Below are 24,474 nucleotides of genomic sequence, written 5' to 3'. Positions count from 1 at the left end.
CCTCTGATCATCGGGATCGAGAAACTTGGACAACGGAGCTTCACTTAGCGACTCCTTATTGTGTCTGCTCTCAGTCATTACGGGGTAATATATTGCATTTTACCACATCTTGGCTGTTGGAGGCGCGACTTCCTTTCTTCGTCAGTCCATGCAAGGCGACGTAGTAAATCGGAACTATGATTGATGTCCATGCCCCCACGGGGTTGTGAAGTACCATTTCTAAGCGCAGTACCTGCTGTTCGCCTTCTAGCTTTCCACTGCGGGAAACAGGGGGAAGAATTCGACTGTCGATATTTTCTGTAATTAATAATGGAGGTCAGTAACGCGACAGACTTTCCCGACGCTACGGTGATCGTCCTGTTCAACGACGCCGCGGACTCTGCCGACAAGGTTGAGGGATCAAACTACAGCATGCCGCTGCTCGTTGCCTACGTCACGCTGGCCCTCTTTGGATGTATCGGGAACATACTCGTCATCGGCGCCGTGTTCGTCCACCACAAACTCCGTGTGCTCAGCAACGCCTTCGTGGTCAACCTCGCGTTAGCCGACCTGAGCGTGGCGGCTGTCATTAACGGTTTCGGCATCTTGGGCTTAATCAGAGTCGACTTTTTCCTGGACAAACCTGCGTTATGTGAAGTAATCGGTACCGTTTGCGTAACAAGGTAAGAAGGAGGACACAGTGATGGTTATGATCACGATATAAGGTGCATTTCTATAGCGCGGTTGCTATATCATTATTACATATTATACTCTACTACACTGCAATAGGAGACTCTTGTCTGCTTGATTTCTCGCGTAAATCATACATATATATATATATATGTATATATATATATATATATATATATATGTGTGTGTGTGTGTGTGTGTGTGTGTGTGTGTGTGTGTGTGTGTGTGTGTGTGTGTGTGTTTTTTATGTTAATAAGAAAAATACCGAGTGACACTGAATCCTATTGGAAAAGATATCAGTCAAAGACAACTATAGTGAACAGTATCACGAAACATGCCAAATCTTAACAAACCAGTCGGTCCCTTGTTAATTCGTAATCATGTTGAGGATTTAATATGAATCAACTCCAAGCAGTAAGGAGCTCAATGCAAAGAGAGATTTTTTCACACCGCCCAGAAGGAGAATTGATATTGAGCAAGTACATGTCTTTAGCTAAAAAAAAACAGCTAAAATGGGTGTAATTTTATGAAGAACTTTATTCTAAAACAGTATACTTATAGCTTTGCATTCATAAAAATCTCATCATCCCATGCGGTATTTAATCTTTTGTACATTGTATTGAAAGGAAATTAGTGTTCAAGGATCGAAAAGAACTTGCGTGATGATATTTCGCAAATAACATAAATTTTTTTAATCATTATTATTTGGAGCAGAAATTAAGATACACAACGTCAGAAATAAGAAACCCGAGATTTTATATGATACAATCTATGGACACAATTGGTAAAACAAAAAAACAAACAAAACAAAAACAAACAAAGGAAACTCAACACTGGAATAATATGAATTCATTTCATAGCAGGTGTGACAATGTCAGCCACTGTGTTTCATAACGTATTTCATTAGGCACCCAGTCTGACAGCTAACAGTTGAGAATATTACGGAGATCCAAACCCGGAGAGAGAAGTGGAAATATACACTGTAATAAGCTCAGGAGCGGCACACAGTCAAATATTGCAAAATGAAACCCAGATTCTTCAGCTGACGGTATACACACATGTTTGTCAGGTATAGATGTCTTGGCTTAAATTCGCATGGAGAACAGCACTGTCAGGACGGCAGAATATATTACTAGTTCAGAAGACGCTAAGGCGGTATTCTTTGAGCATGTCGGAAACTTTTCATAGCTGCCGTTACATGGAAATGATGTGACGTAATGGTTGCAAGTCAAAAAAAAAAAAAATATCACACAAACTAGAAGCTCACGTGTTATTTTCTATGCCTGTAACTTTAAGTGTCGAGCATGAATATGAACGTAAAAGAATTAAGTTATTAGTTGATGGTACCAGCAGAGTTGTTCGGAGAGCGATGTGTAAAAAATAACATAGGTTGTGAAGCAGCTAGAGCAATTCAAAATTATAAGGAACTTCACACCTGCTCATCTAGCATTTGATGTTCATCGATACTTTAATTATACCTACGCAGTAATAAACCTTAAATCATCGTATAGTTTTTAAGTTGTGTGATTTTTTTTAAACTCTTCAATTGTGCTTATTTGTCGCCGGAACTACATCGTTGTTGTTTTTACTCCTTTTGCTCGTGGTCGAATTACCCCCGAGAAGGAAAAGCGTGTGTGCGCGCCTATATGTGTGTATGCATGTACACGAATAATATGCCGCCTTAGCAGAGCTCCTAGATTGAAATACAGTCCTTTATTTGGTCTGTGACAGGATAAGTGGTAAATCCATCATTAACTCCATGACGGAGCATTCGAGAAGCGAAATCCAAAAGCCATGTCCGCCATTTTGTTTTCTTGGCACAGGGCGCCATTTTGGGACATAATGGATCGGACGCCGGAACGCGATTCTCAAACGATCAGTTACCAGGGAGGTGGTTCCCACCTCCCTGGTATATAGTCCAGGCTAGAAGGCACCCAACCTTGTTTTTTGATATATACAATGTTTTTTGATGGTTTCTTGTCAATTCGAGGGTGCTGATTCCAAATCCAATTGATGCCACTCGCGTAACCTTGAGCATTTTCGGCAAAATGCAAAAATCCAAAATGGCCGCCAGATATGCTAATTCGGCCGTGATAAACATAATAATGTGCATTAAATGACAAATTATTCCACCAAACTTTGTCCATTTCTGTTCCTAGAGTTACTCCATCTGCATTTGCAAGAGAATTTTCATTTCATATAGGTTCATTTAGTATTTAAAGCTCATTTCTTTATTCAAAATGGCCGCCATTCCTATGCTTATGTACTATATGAATGGCAAAACATAATGCATGGAATATTGAACAAATTTACAGTATTTCCAGTCCCGTACCTACGCTGTCATAAAGTGTTGCATGTGTAATACAAATATATTGCAATGGGTGTCACAATATAGAGGGCCTACATGTATATTTGATCACTTAATATTCATAAACCTTACTATGTTTAACACAATTTCTTGTCTATTTCATTTTTGTCTCAACAACGAACATAAGTTCACCAAACGTCTCGCAAGAAATCAATATACCATCATATTCTACACGCAGGTTGAATATGAAAATGTAATACTAACACAATAGAAGCCTAGATGCATGATATTTATCAAATAATGTTGAAAATGGAGGGGAAGCTAGGAAGCAAAGCTTCTAATATACATTCCCCTAAAACCATATTAACAAAATACAGAAATATCCTACTCTCTAAAAAAAAATCGAAGATTTTGGAGTGATCCCTGACGTCACTCCAAAATGAGTGAAAATGAGCATTTTCACTCAAAATTCACTCCAATTTCACTCGAAATTCACTCTTTTTTGTATTCACTCTTTTTAGAGTGAAAATTTTCACTCGATTTTTTTTAGAGAGTATACAGGAAGTGCAGAGATACATAGTTGCAGACAAAAACATACCGGACATTAATGACACAACTAAAACCCCTTTACATTGTAGATTTTTTTTTTTTTTCCAGCAAGGAGTTGGGGGAGGGGGGGGGCGACGAGTTTGAAATGGATCATAACCTCCATCACTTTGATATGATATAATTTAGAAGTACCGCCTTGATATTATAGAGCAAACTTGTTTTTCTTCTTGAATTAAAACGACAAAAACTGAAGGCAAAAAAGGTGAAGGCATAAACGAAACTGTCTAAACGCAATACCGTACAAACTACATCAAGCAAGGAGCAATGTGAGATACCTCTTTCAGTTCTCTCACAGTTCCCAGGTGTTGATGATATACACTTTGACATCATGATCTCATTCAGTCTTGTCTTAAAACTAAAACTGTCATTTTTATTGTCTTTAAAGAACCCCTTTATTGGATATCTGGCAGCAGGTGACATCAGCCCCAAATTTGCAGAATTCTCAGGCTAAAGATGCATATCAGTCCTGCAATTGCTTTAATTGCAACCACATCTGGTGATGCTCAGCACCTCCTCAGGGGTCTGAGGGCGATTATTTGCCATAGATACAGAATGAAGACATGAAGACTTGCTTGATCACTACCAGTTGAAGCCCTATGGCTTTGTTGCCAGGCCAGAGACAGTGTTGTAGGTAACTTAGATGGTGTCAGAGATGACATCAGACCAGCATCTTCACCAACCGGTTTTGGGGTCAAAGCTTTCAAGTTACGGGAGGGAAATCTATAGGCTTGTGGGATTTCAGACGCATTGATGGCAGATTGTTCAAGGGGGCATTTCATGAAGCGTTTTGTCAGATCTTTTCTTTTTGACTAACTGTTATAAGCTACTAAGATCCTTGCATCTGATTGGCTGAGAGCAAATTTGTCAGACAAATTTGTCAGAAAAAACGCTTCATGAAATGCCCCCATTCTATCGCGTTTGGAAGGTCAGGGTATGCGTTGACAGCACTGGTGACACTTGCCATCCTTTCCTTCCAGCGTGAGGGAGAGTGATCGAGTGCCAGTGAAGACGGGTAGACTTCCTTAGCCAATATGCTTGGAAGGCTTGCCACAAAGGGCTACCTTGAACATAGCATTGGCAAGGTGGTTACTAAGATGGAAGGCGTGGGTCGGATGATAATCTTATAAAGGTTGGGGCAAAGTCTCCAGAACGTGAAGAACTCCTCTATTGTCTTAAGATGGGTCAGTACTCAGCTCATGCTATCCAAGGACTTTCTATGAGACGCAAAGGCAAGATCATCTGGAAACTTCCTACGTGAAGGGAATGTTATGTCACCATGTATATGGTAAAAATAGCATAGTGGAGTTAGTTTACAGCCACCATTAAGGAGGCCATCATTCAGAGTCCTAACACTGCTGGTCTGGTTACCTAGAGCAATCCTGAATCTGCAAGTGCTCAGAGACTCCAACCCCAAGTACCCTCTGATCTGGAGATTCTCCCGCCTGAAACCCCGAGCAAACGGGAGACTCCAACTTGATGTGCGCGAAGCGCATATCACGAGCGCGAAGTTCCCTGCGGCCGCGGGGTCCAGGGCCCGCTAGAGCTCTGGAATCTCTAATAGGGTTCTTAAAGTTCTCTTGTGCTATCTGAGGCTTATTTTTCAACATACGAACACACAAAGTAAGAAATCATTTCAAGTTGGAGACACAGAGGCAGGAGAAATTAAATCTCAAGAGGGAGAACGAGAGATTTTGCAAAACGGGGGCGGGAGATCTCCCGTCGAAAGCTGGAGAGTTGGAGTCTCTGAGTGCTGAAGATGAAAGACAAGCAGTGTGAATTTGTTATAACACTGCTTTCAGATGAGGCAGCACTGTACAGATCTCAGAGTTTCTCTTGACATCATAATTTATACGCAAACACATTCACTCAGAAAAAAAAATGGTGGTAGAATCCATCTACCATGATATATATTTCATCTGGGTTAACATGAAAAACTTTTGGCCATTGTTTTAATTTCAGAGATTTGACATCAGGAAGTGAGGTGGTCCCTTTTTTCCACTTTCCCCTGCCTCATGTTCTTTCTCGGGTGAGGGGACTGAAAAGTTTGTATAATATCGCTTTTAGATAATGTAGAACAGGACAGGTAATTTGAAATTTCATTGTGTCATCATCTAGGATTCAGCCTTTTAATTCAGTAAATCATCGTGAATATTATGATCTTGAACATCTCAAGGCAAGTAAGTATCAAATTGTTCATGTCTAATAATTTCTGATATTTGGCGTCAATTCAAGCTTTGGTGGGTTTTTCCAGATTTCTTGGGAAAAATTCAGATTGAGGTAGCAAATCTGGATGTTCGCATCAAAGAATAAAACAGCTTTTGTTAGTAACAATCCTCTAATTTATAATCAGCACACAAATTGATAAACAGTGTACCTGGGTGACAGAAAAAAAAAGAAATTGTTTTTTTTTTTTTCATGTACACTTTGCCGTTCATATTGTGCAGGGGTATATGAGTGGCTTCCATGTTGAAGTTTTGTATTAAGAAGAATATAATAAGGCTAAAAACAATACATTTTCTGTTTGTTTGCTTGTTTGTTTGCTTGTTTTGCTAGTGGCACTCATCAGATTTGCATGGCACATGCAAAATTTGATAAAAGCGTAGGTATGTGACAGAAAATTCGTCTTCTATTTCTATGCATATTTTTGTCATTCATATAGTACATGAGTATAGGAGTGGCGGCCATTTTGGATTGAAAATAAGCTTAAAATACTAAATGTACCGCTTCAAATGAAAAATTTCTTGCAAGTGCAAGTATAATATAATTACTCAAGGAACAAAAATTTAAAAAACTTTGATGGAGTAATTGGTCATAGAATTGACATAACTGGGATTATCATGGCCAAATTAGCATATCTGGCGGCCATTTTGGATTTTTGCATTTTGCCGAAAATGCTCAAGGTTACGCGAGTGGCATCAATCGGATTTGGAATCAGCACCCTCGAATTGACAAGAAACCATCAAAAAACATTGTATATAACAAAAAACAAGGTTAGGTGCACTTTCTATGGAGCCTAGCCTGGACTAATACACGTGGCCCGGGCAGGTTGAAGCTTGCTGGTCGATTGTATGTGTGAAACTACACACCAGGTCCAAGTTAACCGTAATAAAGAGATTGAATTAAAACAGAAAGTACCGGGAAAAACAGTGGACCTCCTCGCTGAAATAGATATGAAAAAAAAAAAAATCCAACGATACTTAACGAACCTTTCATTTAGCAGGTTTTCACAAACAGTGTTATTGATTAAAAATCACAAGGGTAATGTGAACCGCATCGGGTAATGATAGAATGACGTCCTCTTCTCACTAACATATATCTCCTAAAGGTCTTTACAAAAAATCCTTATTATTCTTCACTGAGGAAAAACTGAAAAGAGAAGAAAATATATATATTTTTTTCATATGGTCTCCTTTATCGGGGGTATAACCTCTTTCTATTGATTGTTTTCCGAGAATTGATGGCAAAAGTTGTGACGTTATGACTGAATTTAGCTCAATCTTTTTATTACATTCAATCGTGTCTGATATCACAAGATAATTTGTAGAATATTGAAATTTGATAAAAATGCTTCATTTTGCCTGACCTCAAATGAATTGCTTTCCTGTTGGTTTTGTGGTTCCATCTTATTTCAATCCATGAGGAATGTTTAGCCTCCCTTCAAGACATCGCTATTCATACCTTGAACAAATCACAAATTAAGGGAAGTTTTGGTAACACAACGATAGGATGGTATGCTCGTTTCCTTTTGAGTGGTCGCTCTTTCTAATTATGCAGTACATTTACCTTACCATCTCCATTTCTTTCATAGACCCGATGTGTAATGGGAAATGCTGTCATCTTACCAGTGTAACCATGACGACCTCTTAAACTCCTGCTATGGAGAAAACCCCCACTTACAAGCATATTGCAGCATATTTGATTATATCATTTAAGAATTAAAAGCTCACATCATTTCTGTCACGCCCATTTACCTTTGTAGTTAGGATACTTTTACCAAGACAGAGGTTATAACACTTAAACTCTGATCCACCAACAATGAGCACTGTCTGTGTTTCTCCCGATACCTACTTGTTGTGCCTCATTGAATTCCACCTTGGCAACCAATGCATGCAGTATGTCTGTTGCTGTAAGACTTACACGTCACTTCTACCATGTCTACGCTTGCCTTTAGGTCTGCATTGATTGTGACCAGGAAAAAAAAAAAAGCAACGACAACAGAGTCGACCATTTTAGAGCTTGGCAAAATTGGCATGATCAAACATAGATTTTTGAAATACAATGCACGATGTTTGCGGACAAACTCTGGGATTTACCCAGTTGTCATTGAATTTAGGTGGGAGTATACGCAATTAAGTTGAGACGACTTGAGAAGGTATATTTGATATATTCCATCGGTGTAGGATATATTTGATATATTCCACCGGCGGATATCCGTCGCATTGCGAAGTATGCACACGTATAAAACGTACAACTTTGCAAAAAAAAAAATGAATGTAGCATTGTTGTATACAAAATATTGCATCAAAAATTGAAATAATGTTACGACTTTTTGTACTTCGTGATTGGAATAAATTCCGACAAGTTTTCATAAGGAGAATTGAACAAACGAAAAATAAAAGTACACCATTATATGCGAATATAGAAATATGAATATATGAATTATGTAAATAATATGTTTTTCTTAACATTCATGAAGTGCTTTGACCTATATCTTCTACCTAATTTAGATGTACTCAGGTAGTTGAAGAGAAATCACATGCATAAGAAACATGAAACTACCATCGTAGGATTTATTTAGTGAGGACACTTACAGATTAGACGAAGGGATGAAAAGACGAATTCTTCTACGTAGTTTATTACGGATCTCTAGTACACCATTGTAAACATTGATATCGACATTGTCTTCGACAAAATAAGATCGCGCAAATTTTATTTCCTGCCTTGTAAACTTGCTGTAATAATCTAGAATACTGGTACGTGCATGAAGTACAATGTAAATCCATCACTATTAGGGTAAATCTCAGTCTCTATTTCATGATAATGTGTATGGCAACAACAGACATCTCAAAGTATTTGAAACGTCCTATTTCTTTCCTTCCCGAAAACATCCCTTCAGCTATCACTCTGGCTATGCCGTGAAAACGCAGACTTGATTTTATTCCAGTAGTTAATCATCCAAGTCATGCATGATTCTACGGTACAGATGCGACAGCATTCGCATATGACATTGCAAGTCATATGCGAATGTTTGTGCTCATTACTGATTCATAATCTAATTTTGTTGAGTGATAGTTGATTGCCACGTTTTTGCGTAAATTAATGTTTCCAAATATTTTTACATTTTCTGATCCTCCGTTTGTGTGTGAATGAGTAGTGCTACTGTATATTGTTTGGTGGCCTGGACACGAGCGCATGTGTTGGGCATGCATGTGTAGGTGATGCATGATAAATATTTAATGTGGAGATATTTTGTTTCCTTTTGTTTTTTGTTATCCTTTGCCTATGAGCTTCCATACGGAGACAAATATTTTGAGCTCACTCGTAAAGACACTTTATAAGCATTACCATTTTGGATTTAATTGTAATATCGCTTGATTTGATGTCAGTATTGCATGGGCCAAATCATTATTCAATAGGGCTCCTTCTATCGTTTTTCTTCCATAACAACAACAGTAGTAACAACAACAACAACGACAGCAAACGTTTGTGTAAATTTCGGAACACTTATAATCTTCTTCCAAGGAATTCGAGTACTTCTTCACTCCTATAAAAGACAGTCATGTTTGAGGAGAAGTCAGGTTGGCGGAGATCATTATTTTCATTACTATTTCAATAGGCATTTTTAAGACTATACCATATTCTTCACATAAAATCCTGCTGGCTCCTTCACCTTGGTTAAAACTCTTTTATATTACTGAAGTCACCCTTTAACCAATCATCATCGTCAGCACTCAGCCCCTTCCCAGCCTAGTTGAGATGTTAATCGGTAGTGACAGGAAGCTTAGAAAGTAAAGTCCATTCATAAAGACAAAACCAACAACAGACAGTAGGTCACGGTTGCGAAACGACGATCGCATACTCGATTACATAACACTTTTCTTATCAAATGCGATTTATGCGAGATAAATGGCGCTGGAGCTCGATGAAGACGTGTGAATACAGATGGAGCTAATTAATTGCTTAATTCGATAATGGCATCCGAGGAAGGCGAAGGGGAGATAGGGAAGGCATCCCAGGCACGAGGAGCTTGTTGATGCCGTCGTTGTCAGGAGAGATGGAGGCGGATGCAGGCAAACTCTCTGGTATATACGCTTCGGGAGGATGGTGAAGAGCTAAACCAAACAATCTCGAAATTAATGGTATGAAGCGACGAGCATAAGATGACGCCTGTCTCTTCCGGATTCGGGAGGTAAAAAGAGACAAGATTACTCTATAATATGAAGGCGCATGGTCTCAATTCTCACATAGTGATGAAAGTAAAACTGGAATAATTGAAGAAAAAAATCAAGGTCTTTCCTGAATTCCTTCTCCTATCCCACCCTCATACCCTTCAAATTTTAACACGATTTTATTCATGTTTTCTACTTGGATTACGTGCTACTGTGGCGATGGCTTGGTATTTTTTTCCCGGGGGGGGGTGGGAAGGGGGTTTCTCTCTCTCTCTCTCTCTCTCTCTCTCTCTCTCTCTCTCTCTCTTTCTAACCATTTCTCCCTTTGATAAGAACTTTGATTTCACATATCTTTAATATTGTGCAATACAAATTCATTGCACATGGATGAGTAAATGTATGTGTTTATCTGTTCTTTTATAATATTATATTCATCTAATGGGGTGATGCTGATATTTTTACCGAACGCTTCTGTCATCTTGGGAGGAATGATATAATTGAGACAAAGAAGACAGTAGATGTCGCACGATGCCGGCTGGTGGTAGAAGCTTTCGACCTCAGGACTTCGTCAGCTTTATTGTCTGCTGGCAGACGTGTGTGTTTCTTCACTGCAAAAACATCGGTGTTTGATTTAACACCACGGGTGTTACATCTAACACCGATCGAGTGTCAATAGAGGACCACTCACAGGTGTAGAAAGTATGTTGTGATGGTGTTGAAAAGTGTTCACCTGGCACTTCATGGTGTTAATTTGACACTGCAGTTGGTGATATTTTTGACACTGCGCTGTTATAATTCAACAGTGACACCGCATGGTGTTGATTTGATATTGCTGGAATTAATGTCAATGGTATAACACCCGCTCGGCTTCAATAGGTGACCACACCAACTGGTGTTACTGTGGTGTAAATGTGTTCACACCTTTTTTTTTTCTCAAAAATCTAGTACTTTATCGGAATATTCTTGATCGTCTTGTTGAAGTTCAAAATCAACCAGAAAAACAATAACTATATAAGAAACTATTCAAAAAACGATTTCATATTTTGAAGTGACACCCGGAGGTGTTGATCTAACACCACAAATGAGCACCGAAAATTTAACACCAGCTCGGTGTGTTATATTTAACACCGAACTTTTTTGCAGTGTTGGGTTGTCATGTGGCTGTCTGTCATGATATTGATATTGATACACACACACACACACACACACACACACACGCACACACACTAACACACACACATATATATATATATATATATTCTGCAGCCCTATGAAAAGGTCAGAAGTAATATATAATCATATGTACATATTATATGTACATATAATGTGCATGAAGAAGAAAAATAAGATAGATTAGACCGATTGACTTCAGACAAATTTATAAATTACTCACATCTTGCAGAAATCTTCCAGTGTTACAAGCTATTCAAAGTAGGAGCATCCATGCAAACTGAAAACGTTATATTTAAACTACGACGTTAAAGGTACTGTTTGTCATTAATTGATATGATATGATATGATTTATATAGCGCCGAATCCATTCTGCAGAGTGCTCTAGGCGCGGAAGGAAGAGAAAGTGAAGGAGATAAAGGACATACAAATATCAAGTACATGTAATAAGTAGTCAAATTGAGGCTTTAAACAAGTAAGTTTTTAGACTGCTTTTAATTGGGAGCAGAGATTTCATTTTTCTTTTGAGATATAGATATCACATTTTGATGCATGTGTATAGGTCAGTTGTATCACAAAATATCCTACCATGATAATAAAAAGATTTCGCAAGAAAACCTGAAATATAAGGAGATATCATTAAATTTCTAATTAAATCATGACTATGGACAGTTTAGTCTAGAAACATTTTTATCATAACCATTGTGCACATTTTGTATATTTAACAATACTTAACATTGATTATACTGATACAATTTTTTACAATGGTTGTTTCTATCCCTAGCTCACATTTTAGAACTATTTTGAAGCACTAAAGCTGGGTTTTCGTTTCATCTGCAAATGTAAATAATACCTTTAACGTCTTGACGAGTTCACTCAGACGTTTTCGTCATCATGAATGTTATAAAGCTAAATCCCAGACAACGCCAGAACACCTTAACACTTTTTGGAAATGATTTACACATTTATCAGCTTGATAGACCCGTCCAAATCTTAATGATTAATCCATCAATAATTGACGAGAAGGAACATGAATAGTTGGCTGGAAAGCTATGTTGCCGAAACACTCAACGCAGCTGGTGTCGTTTGTCATTCATTTGTCATCTTATTCTGTGGCCGTCCGTTTTATACAGCATTTTGAAAACAGACCGCGAATACATCGAGAGGGAAACTTGATCAAGGCAACGCCATATTTCAGATTAATTTCACATCTTGACTTTGCCAAAACCAGTGAGTAATTTTGATAATGAAACGAAGAATCGTTACGCATGACAATGAAGAAGTCTGGCGGATCATGCTTCCCCATCAGTACAAGCTAGTGGACTTATACCAGCTCCTTAACATGCTTGATCATTCGGGGGGGGGGGGGGGGGGTTCCGAGTGTGTGTGTGTGTGTGTGTGTGTGTGTGTGTGTGTGTGTGTGTGCATGTGTGTGTGTGTGTGTGTGCATGTGCTTAAGAATTCTGTTTTATTTCATGTGTATTTTACAAGTGTTTCAGATAATTTCACTGCAAAAACTCCCGTGTTAAATATGAAACACCGAGCTGGTGTTAAATTTCCGGTGCTCATTCATGGTGTTAGATTAACACCTCCGGGTGTCATTTCAAAATACAAAATTGTTTTTTGAATAGTTTCTTAGTTACTGCACTTCTTGTTAATTTTGAACTTCAAAAAGACGATAAAGAATTTTCCGATAAAGTACTTGATCTAAAAAAAAAAATAAAAATACGTAAACACATTTACACCACAGTAACACCAGTTGGTATGGTCTCCTATTGAAGCTGGAACGAAGTGCCAGGTGAACACTTTTTAACACCGTCACAATGCATTTTCTACACCTGTGGGTGTTGTCCTCTAGTGAAGATTGATCAGTGTTAGATTTAACACCCATGGTGTTAAATCTAACACCGATGTCTTTACAGTGTAGGAATGAAATATGAACCCATTGTGTGTATGTGTGTGTTTGCTCTCATGTTTGATTACCAGCACTCCCTCCCCCCCCCCCCGAAAAAAAAACAAACAAACGAATAAATGAATAAATCTCTCGAGGTTAAAACCTTGAATTTGAACAGATGATTTTGTCCCAAGTTCAGCGATATGATCAGATTCTATCATCAATTTCTCATATATCTTATTCATTATTATACGAAAAGTATTGCCATGAAGAACAATTTTGGTATTGACTAATACCTCTTCAATTTTTAGATTTCATTCTAATAGTCTGGGTGCCAAAGCGACTTCGGGCCTAACCTTGTTTTACCGTCCACCCAATGTTTTTTGATGGTTGTACCCTATTTCGGGGGTGCTGAATCCGAATCTGGATGATGCAACTCTTGCATCCTTGAGGGTTTTGAGATATTCAAGATGGCCGCCAAAATGGCCGCCCGAACTGGAAATTCCCACGTATTTCCTTCTAAATGGTGATAGATTGAAAAAAAAAAAAAAAAAACAATTGACGGTTTTACCCTATTTCGAGGGTGCTGAATCCAAATCTGGATGATGCAACTCTTGCATCCTTGAGGGTTTTGAGATATTCAAGATGGCCGCCAAAATGGCCGCCAAAACCGAAAATTCCCACGTATTTCCTTCTAAATGGTGTGAAATTGAAAATAATTGATAATTCTATCCTATTTGGAAGGGGCTGAATCCGAATATGGATGATGCAACTCATGCATCCATGAATTAGTTTTTGAGATATTCAAGATGGCCGCCAAAATGGCCGCACCAATTAAAACCAGAAATTCCCATGTATTTCCTTCTAAATGGTGAGAAATTTAAATTAATTGATGGTTTTACCCTATTTCGATGGTGCTGAATCCGAAACTGGATGATGCAACTCTTGCATCCATGAAGTTTTTGAGATATTCAAGATGGCCGCCAAAATTGCCGCCAATTAAAAACGGGAATTCCCACGTATTTCCTTCTAAATGGTGAGATATGGAAAACAATTGATGGTTTTGCCCTATTTCGAGGGTGCTGAATCCGAATCTGGATGATGCAACTCTTGCATCCATGAAGTTTTTGAGATATTCAAGATGGCCGCCAAAATGGCCGCCAAATAAAACCGGAATTTCCCACGTATTTCCTTCTTAATGGTGAGATATGGAAGACATATCATATTGTGATAGTGATGTAGAGAAGTGTACTGAAATTACCAAATATTACCTGTCTTAATCCATGAGCAGTTTTAATCTCTTCATCCATGAACACTCAAATTGGTTATTTGGTTTATATTGATGGTCTTGATGACATTGTTGAAGACACGAGTGGGACATTTTTATAGTTATGCTTCAATTTTTTTTTTCAATTATGATGTAACATTATATATGTGTATATGTATAATATGTGTACGTATATATAATGTATTACAAACACACACGAGGGGACGGTCATATCACAGGTAACGCAAAAAAAAAAATTGAGTAAAACAACAACGACAACATGGAAGGTAATAATTTAAGTATAAGAAAATGTTATGGAGTTTCCGTTCATACAGGACATTTTAGATGTCCCAAAACCTTCAAAGACCTTCAGCACCCTCGTAATAGGGTAAGACCATCAATTTATTTTAAAACTTTACCATTAAGAAAAAATATATTAACATTGGAATTCTGCCACTTACTTTGGCTGTCATCTTGGTCGTCTAAAAACCCTAAAGAATGGATGAATTTCAACAACCAAGTTTCGAGGGTGCTGAATAGGGTCTAAAATTTTCCAATTTTTGACAGTTATATTGGCGGTCATCTTGGACATCTCAAAAACCCTTAAAAAGAATACGAAAGTTGCATCAACCAGGTTCGGACTCAGCACCCTCAAAATAGAGTAAAACCGCCAATTGTTTTCAATGTTACACCATTTAGAAGGTAACAGCGGGCTTACATGGAAAATTTCGTTTTTAAAGGCCATTTAGGGGCCATTCTGGCGGCCATCTTTATTATCTCAAAACCCTCAAGGAAGCAAGAGCTGTATCCTGGAGCTTCAAATTCAGCAAACTCAAAATAGTGTAAAACCACCAACTGTTTCATATTTTACACCATTTAGAAGGAAATAGGGGGTCTACATATGAATTTCCGTTTTTGGCGGTCATTTTTGGCGACCATCTTTATCATCTCAAAACCCTTAAGGATGCAAGAGTTGTATCCTGAGCTTCGGATTCAGCCCACTCAAAATAAGATAAAAACCACCAATGGCTTTCAATATATGGGAACTTCCGTTTTGGGTGGCCATTCTGGCGGCCATATTGAATATCTCAAAATCTTCAACAATGCAGGAGTTGCATCATCCAGATTCTCATTCAGTACCCTCGAAATAGGGCAAAACCATCAATTGTTTTCAATTTCTCACCATTTAGAAGGAAATACGAGGGAATTGTCGGTTTTGGCGGCCATTTTGGCGGCCATATTGAATATCTCAAAATCCTCAAGGAAGCAAGAGTTGCATCATCCAGATTCGGATTCAGCACCCTCGAAATAGGGTAAAACCATCAATTGTTTTCCATATCTCACCATTTAGAAGGAAATACGTGGGAAATTCCGGTTTTGATTGGCGGCCATTTTGGCGGCCATCTTGAATATCTCGAAAACTTCATGGATGCAAGAGTTGCATCATCCAGATTCGGATTCAGCACCCTCGAAATAGGGCAAAACCATCAATTGTTTTCCATATCTCACCATTTAGAAGGAAATACGTGGGAATTCCCGGTTTTAATTGGCGGCCATTTTGGCGGCCATCTTGAATATCTCAAAAACTTCATGGATGCAAGAGTTGCATCATCCAGATTCGGATTCAGCACCCTCGAAATAGGGCAAAACCATCAATTGTTTTCCATATCTCACCATTTAGAAGGAAATACGTGGGAATTCCCGTTTTTAATTGGCGGCCATTTTGGCGGCCATCTTGAATATCTCAAAAACTTCATGGATGCATGAGTTGCATCATCCATATTCGGATTCAGCACCTTCCAAATAGGATAGAATTATCAATTGTTTTCAATTTCACACCATTTAGAAGGAAATACGTGGGAATTTTCGGTTTTGGCGGCCATTTTGGCAGCCATCTTGAATATCTCAAAACCCTCAAGGATGCAAGAGTTGCATCATCTAGATTTGGATTCAGCACCCTCGAAATAGGGTAAAACCATGAATTGTTTTCAATATCTCACCATTTAGAAGGAAATACGTGGGAATTTCCAGTTCGGGCGGCCATTTTGGCGGCCATCTTGAATATCTCAAAATCCTCAAGGATGCAAGAGTTGCATCATCCAGATTCGGATTCAGCACCCCCGAAATAGGGTAAAACCATCAAAAAACATTGGGTGGACGGTAAAACAAGGTTCAGCCTCTGGCACCCAGACTATAAAACCTGTGTAAATAATTGCTGTAAAGCAAGGGGGAAAGCACGCACTATACCTCGTACGCCCAAAATTGAAAGAGTTAGTTCTATTAACCTTTATGAATGCCCATTTTGACGTAAGACAAATTAATGGAATATTTCAATTAAAAGAAAAATACATGATGATCTGATGATGTAGAATAAAAGAGCTGTCCTGCCTGTGTCTACATGGCCTGTCTTTGAACAGTGAAGAGGCTACGCAGGAGAAAGAAGACCATGCCATGATACTGTTATCTTCGTTTAGCTGATAATATACGGCGTCAAATTTAGCGTGTCAAACACTGACAGGTCGCCTGATTAAGTAGGCGGCGAAGACCCTTTTTCTTTTCATTTAAAAAAAAAAAATATGGAAGCAACAGAACTAAAAAGCTCGACGTATGTAAACATGATGCCGGCACTGTTTATTACCGTAATGGGAATCACGGCATTAATTGTGTCTATTTTCTGTCTTTGGCGAAGTGTAAGAACAACAACAAAAAGGCCATTCTGTGCGATGGTACACCTCTTTATGTGATGGACCATGCGGCGCACCACTTTAAATTTCATATTCTGGTCGTTGATAGTCATTAGCTGAAATTCAAAGTGAAGACTCATTATCATCGATGTCAGACTGAAATACATTGACTTTAATAGTTTGACTGTTGTATCCTCCACCCCACCCCCCCCCCCCCATTCCAGATGAAATAATTCCTGCCTCGCTGTCTACAAAGTTAGTTGTAAGCCTCCATTTTTTTTTTCTTTTTGGTCGTATTAATGACAGCGTTTGGGATGCCTTTATGCAATCAATTTCACGAGGAATGAAAAACCCGCAACTTGAATTATTTACACGAGAGCCAGGTAGGTGTGCTACAAATTTAATTTTTTTTTTTAAATTCAAATTAGTGAAATTCTTCCGTCGAGATGTTTTCATTGCAACTGATTGACAAATTGCCCAACATCGACGTAAATAAGCACCGAATTGATCAGTGTTTTAGTAGTAGCCATGATTAAAAAAAAACCACACACGTCACACGCGCATACAGCTCTCAACTTATAAGGGTTAAATGGTCAAATGTTCTTTCTATAAAGAAATTCCATTCAACGTTCAAACTGATTTGCAAAGTAATTGAAATTTAAAAAACAAATAAAGACAAACCAATGATCGATGAAGTCTTTGGGAAACAGAGATATCAGTGGCAGTCACATCAAAGAAATTGTGATCAAGCAGCACGCTAGTTAGATAGTTCCGTGTTCAGGACTTAAAACCTCGAACCCCGAAAACAGATAAGAAGATGTACCATCGGAACAATACGTGAAGGGCCTACAATACATATGCTGAGAGCCATTCATCTTCCTCAAAGAGGGAAAAAGATTTTTGTCCGGCACTGTCCGTGGCTGTAAGATCCCGTCTGCACGACAAGTGATAAGCATATAATTACCATGATTTGTTTTCTCGAGTGATTTTGTTTCTCTTATTATTTATTCCATAGTAGAACAACGGAGCAGTAAAGCGCAGTCGAATTCATGGAATCTTTTTACGCGTTCGTGACGAGTTAATCATGCCATTAAATACTAATCACGGTGTCTATGCCCCTATAGAAACTGCTCTTTTACACATCCGATACTTTCTGATTAGCATTGACTATGGTGAAAACATGTAATGCGGTATGATTTCTTTGTGAAAAACAGACGCACTATGAAAACATTTCAAATGTCACCACTAAACTATAGTTACATGGTTATGTCGTGTGAAAGAATAATTTTCACCTTTCATGCTTACCTAGATTTTGTTTTATGTATCTCTACTACTTTCATCGTCACTATTATTCTTAATGATATGGGAAAGGGCCTTGAAATTATGCACATTGTACCAATGCCTTAGACATACATACATACATACGGAGAGTAATGTGCAAGCGAGACTAGGATAAAAACACATCATTAAAGACAACAGTAACTGTTGTCTTTAATGATGTGTTTTTATCCTAGTCTCGCTTGCACATTACTCTCCGAATTAGGAATTCAAAATGAACCATCGTTTCTGATAAAGATGTACCAGCATGTCTGACCTCATAAGTATGCTTTTTGCATCAAATATGAGCCTTCTGCAATGCTTTCTACATGAGATATGGTTCAAAATACGTTTTGCCACAACGGCCATTTTGACATTCAAAATGGCGCCGAAGACGTCATGAATATGTATATATGCAAATTAATGTATCCATGATTCGCTCGAGGAAACCTTCTAGAGATCACACACACTGGCGCTCGAGGAACAAAGTCAGCCCTTGTCGTCTCCTTCTTAATGATTGACGGTGATGTGGCTTTATTACTTGTCCATTGTCAGAGAAATGACAACATGATTGGGGAAAAAGAGAAAGAAATATAGGGTTATTCTTTTTTTGTTGTTTGAGCCCCCCAAAATTACAAAGTTAGCTGAAATAAATCAATTTTGGCACAAAAATCTCACCGGATTGTGTATTTTGACATAGCAGGCTGTACTTAATGCATTTGTCGGTTTTGATACACGCCTGTGGTCAAGCTCATTCAATTTTGTCTAGAAATAAGACATGGCACCCATGGTAACATAGCTCTTCCCTGACATTCCTCATCTTCGTATAAAGGTGGTGATATGAGGAGTATGGAATTGATTTCTCTACTTTGAGTCAATTCAAGTTCGGAGACACCAGAGATTTTCTTCTGTAAGGCTGTCTTTTCGGGGCGTGATGGGGGCGGGAGGCATCGTGAGGTGTTTAGCTTTAAAGGGGAAATCCAGTCCAAATATAAGTTAGTTAATATGATAAAAAAAGAGTAAAATATAACAAGTTCAACGGTAAAAACTTGACTGAAATTGGATGAAAAATAAGTTGAACTCGTAATATTTTACTTTTTCTTATCAGACTAACTTATATTTGGACTGGATTTCCCCTTCAAGAAAAGTTGCCATTGACGTCAAACTAAAGGTCTCGACCATTAACCTATTCCTAAGGTTCGTTGCTCCGAAACACCAATTTCCTGTACCAAGATTTTCGTTAATCCGAAAATGAAATAACAATAGACTCTAATAATCGGAACATTGTTTGTGGCGTCAATCCGAAGGTTCATCCGTCCGAAAATGAAATAAAGTTCGTTTTTCCGAAGGTTAGCTCGTCCGAAAATGAAATAGGATCCCTTATTCCTAAGGTTAGATAGTCCGAAAATGAAAACAGGTTCGTTTATCAGAAATGAAAAGAAAGAGAGGGAGAGAGAGAGAGAGAGAGAGAGAGAGAGCAAAATGCGTACACTACATAACGAACCTTACAAACCTTATTCCTTTTTTTTTTTGGGGGGGGGGGGGGGGGAGTCGATCCCCGGCCCCCACCCCCGATTCCGCGGGGCCTCTGTATTGTTCAAAAACCATGTCAATTATGACCACGGTGAATTTGGCTGTCTCAACTGGTAGCTCCCTCTCGGGATGTGTCGTCACAAAAGACTTTATTGATTTTTTTTTTCCCCGCCACAGCCATGCTTTGTCTGTATCGTTCTCTCAGAAGGCCCTGCCGCTATCATTTCCGGAAAAGCACGTAGTATCCTCTTGGGTCAAGACGGCTATACAATCTACTGTCAAGACGTGCATATTTTTGATTATATCAAGATGTAAAAGAAATAAAATAAACTTGAACTTGAACTGTGGTAGGTGGAGCGTCCTGCAAACATAGACCCAACAAGAAATCGTGCGTTGAAAGTCCCTATGCTCATGAGAATGTCACCACATTTCAATATACGGCTGACAAATTGCTGCTATAGTGCCTGGGTGAACCGCTTCGTTTCTCCAAAGACTATAGTCTTTTTTACAAAGTCTAGAGTCAGACATGCACTGAAAGTCAAACCCGGTGCTAAATCCCTAAACCCGACCCTCCGTTAATTCCACCATCGTCTCAAATCTGTTGTCAAGAAAGACTTTCTGCATCTCAGTATACCGTGAGCATTACCTTAACAACAATGACCTTGTTGCCATAATACACACAATCCAAGCTCGCCTTCAAGGAATGCACGCTGGTATTATGAGGAAATGATGGAATAAGGGAATCTTTCATAGATATGAATATGAAGACAAACATGGCAAAAGGCAATTTTTGCTCTACGTAATTCGGTAGAAAGAAGGGGCACACTGATTTGAAAGCATATCATGAAAGAAAAACCTAGATTGAACATTCCGAGGGGTCAACTTATTCTTGTCTGATCCTTCGTTGTCTTTGAAGCACAAGCCGCCAGAGGTGGGATATTGCTCGTGTTCCAATATTCCAGAAAACGTGCCTAGAAAACAGAAAGTGCCTTCCCTCGAAGACTCAGTAATTCGATAAGATCAGTGTTTCGTATTACTCGTGGGCTACTCAACATTTCAAGATGATGTAGTCCAGGTCGAAAACATGAAGAATAAAGCGATAGTTCGGGTATCGTGTGGAGTTTGTCGGTATAGTCAGTCTGTATAGTGATTGATTGGTTTGAATCTCAGATTCGCTAGCATGATTGTTTTACTTGGAGGCGACTACTCATACCGTTGACTCTCTGTCGTAGGTTTTCGACAAATCTTCACGGCATATGCCCTTTCTGGTCAAAGTACTATGTACAGCAAAATGTCGTGATAAACTGCCTTTGAGATTAACAAAATAAGTACTACCCCCTTTCTTCAAGGTCCCTTGAACGCTTAATATTATAGAGGTTAGGAAGATATCCAGACACGATATAACACTATTTTCGTGACTGTGATAACTTATTATCTAATATCCATATCAAATTTTCCTTTGTGCAAGTTTGAAAGGTTGAATCTGAAACATTGCATCAGCTAAATAGCTGCCATACGGGGAAATGAGGAATATATTTTCAAAATGAAATGAAATCATATAGGGGGGAAGATATAGAATAAACGTAAGCGTACATACACTCAACAGTTGAAAAAAATACTTAATTACCTTTTCGGTTGCAATTACTTCATGCATTTTAAGAAAAAAAAAACATTAAGTGCTAATACAAACGTACTTTCATCAATACTTCATCACTGTCAAATCAATGTGATATCACAAATTGTGGTAAATACACCAAACGCCAATTCCAACCACACCGACAGGCTGGGGCCTCGACGCCATGCTATGTCATGTCGATTGGTTGACATTTTATTAATCACACTTTTTAGGAAATCGTACAGAAGAAGAGAGAATGGCATATTACCAATAACAAGATTTCAGACTCGTATCCATCAACAGTCTGTAATTAAAAAGATTTCCTTGTCTTCGAATGTCGACCCAAATGATAGTTTCAATAATACCATCAAACCTGAATACTATTTCTAAAGGTTAATGTAGGGATTCATGTTGGTTGGGTTTGCAGCACAATATCTTTAAACAAAAAGAAATCATTCGGCTGCAGTTAACAAAAGCGACCAAATCGCATTGTGTTAAACACCAGATTGAGGCGACTAAAGGGCGCTAGAGGCCATCAACTCCTGGGGGAATTATTCCACAAAATTTGTCATTTTGTCATAATTAATTTGCCTCTCTGAATTTCACAGCGCAGTGGTGATCTGAAAGTGGGAAAATATTATTTGGCTGCACTCATCAAAGCTGCGCCAAATCAGAAAGACATTTGCAATTTGAAAAGGAACAGCATTTTTAATGTTCTGAAATGTGATGCTTATCTAAGAATCCATTGTATGATGTATAGCGATTATTTTGGAAGATTCTGCAACAGAAAATAATTCGATATTCATGAAAAACAATAATTGCATCAGAATTAATGAAAAACGATCTGTGATTCTACTCTGTGATGTAATAACAATGAAAAGTAAAAATCATGATGAATAAATCACACCTAACCACCGAAATGTGATTTCTAGGAATGAATGGACGAGGCTCTATAGTAATGACATCACTAAACCATGCTGATTAACACCAACTGCGCATACGGGGCATGCACGTCCACGTCAGTATCTTTCACCTCTCATCGCGTGAGAACCCATTGAACTCAATGGCCCGAAGTCAAGAAGGTGGCAATCTAAACCATGGTTTATGCAATTTAAACCATGTTTTGTTTTGTTTTTTTCTGCGTAAACCCTAAATACGATTGACAGATTGCGTACGCCAACAGACATCCAGTAACAAATGCGAGGTGATACGAGCATGTCAAAGGGGTGCCTTTTTCATGCTTATTTTAGACCATGGTCTAAATTTGTACCATGGTCTAAGTCTAAACCATCTTCGTGAATTCAGGCCTTTTAGTGTTAGAACCATTATTTATGGGTGCATGTCACGAAACCAACACCCACGAGTCATACATCCCACGAGCCATGCAGCTCCAGCTCACAAGTCATACAGTCCATGAGCTATACAGCTCACGAGTCATACAACCCATTAGTTCGACACCAAGCTAACAAGGCCCATGATTAAGCTCCGTGTTGTATCTGTCGAACTCGTGGGCAGTTTTTACCTAGTGTCGAACTCATGGTCTTTATTTGCCTAGTGTCGAACTCACGGGCTGTATGACTCGTGAGCTTTATGACTCATGGACCTGTTTTCAATGTCGAACTCGTGGGCTGTATGGATCGTGGGTGCCGGTCTGGTGGGATGACCCTTTATTTTTATATCAGGCCAGCTATAAGGGAGGCGAGTAAATACGCGGTACGCGCGTAGCTCGCTAGAGGCTAAAAGGCGCTGTTTTGTTTTGCCCTGCAGGCAGCGTGTTTTGTATGACGTCACGGAACTTCTCCTAATGGTTAAAGATATCCCTCCAGAGGACAGATTAGATTGTGTGCGATTATAGGTTCTACAAGCTGCATTACTTTCTTACAATGTATATTTAAAACACATCTGATGGATCTTGTAGAAAATATAATGTGTCTTCAATTAAGGAGAAAGCTCCAACCAGTACATTTAAAGTTTTGTGAGTGAAAGTGAGGAAAAAGCAGCCTTTTAAAGTTCTTTTTTAGGCAATTGGCAATTCCTGTTTCACTAATGCAGAGTGCCTGTTTGTAAGTTTTAGCTATAGGAGGTGAGACTCTCACCTCCCTGGTTTAGTTCGATTTTAATTTACAACATTCATACTTACAGATGCACTGTTTGTTGGGAGCTATTTTCTGGTTCTCTTATATCTTCTATGTATAATAGGCATAATGAAGAGTATATTACTGTCCTGATTTTTGTTTAAAAAAAAAAGAAGCAAGTGTAATGATATGACGAGACGACATTTTAGACTACTAGTATAATGACAAAATAATGCTGGATGTTGTTTGTACCCTCCCTGAAGCTCGCCCTCTCTTTCGAGATAAAATGCGTTAATACCCTAAATAGACTGCCCTATTCCGAGCAATTGTTATTTTGATCAGGAGCATCAATTAGGATGCGTGCTGCAACGATTAGATTGATTGCCCAGAGCGTGTCGCAGTGAGAGCGATATAATGAATTATGGACAAACTTCTGCATAGTGGAACTACTACAATTGGTAATTTATTGCGGTTGTAATTACGTAGATGGATTTATAATTTATGTTTCCACCCAACCATGGAATAATACATTATTTCCTATTACATGCAGTCTTATGATTCACAAAATAATAAGATGTTAAACATGCTTCATTATAATCATCTGTGCCATACCCCCCCCCCCCATCCACGCACGCCTCCGCCTTTTAATTTTTGCGAAAGAGAAAACTAAAATGCTTTCTACTTTTTCTCAACACGGAAAACACTGTGCAAATCAAGAAGCCTTATTCTTCTATAATCATATGACAAATTCTTGTAATTTACAAGTTCATCTTATAGGGCGGTTATTTTTTAGCTCAGATTGTACCGCATCTGCCTCCAGATCCAAAGTATACAGGCTCTATTCTCGAGTCTTACTGAGCAGTGTTGTGTGTAATCATCCCGTCCCCACTGTAAGAGGCAAAGCACCCTGTCCCTCCGATAGAAATGGAGGTTCCGTATTGTGT

At 38.6% G+C, this 24,474-nt stretch overlaps 1 protein-coding gene across 1 annotated transcript in view; it reads left to right on the top strand.

Annotated features, from left to right (window-relative positions):
- Positions 1-309: 309 nt before the first annotated feature.
- Positions 310-24,474, top strand: part of LOC140237820 (melatonin receptor type 1A-like) — a 43,582-nt gene continuing 19,417 nt past the window's right edge. The window contains exon 1 of the mRNA XM_072317749.1: positions 310-662. Within this exon, the coding sequence (XP_072173850.1) occupies positions 310-662 (353 nt within the window). The remainder of the gene's footprint in view (positions 663-24,474) is intronic.

This window comes from Diadema setosum, chromosome 14 (assembly GCF_964275005.1).
Source record: "Diadema setosum chromosome 14, eeDiaSeto1, whole genome shotgun sequence".
In the NCBI taxonomy this organism is placed as follows: domain Eukaryota; kingdom Metazoa; phylum Echinodermata; class Echinoidea; order Diadematoida; family Diadematidae; genus Diadema; species Diadema setosum.
This window is presented reverse-complemented; position numbering and strand designations above follow the sequence as displayed.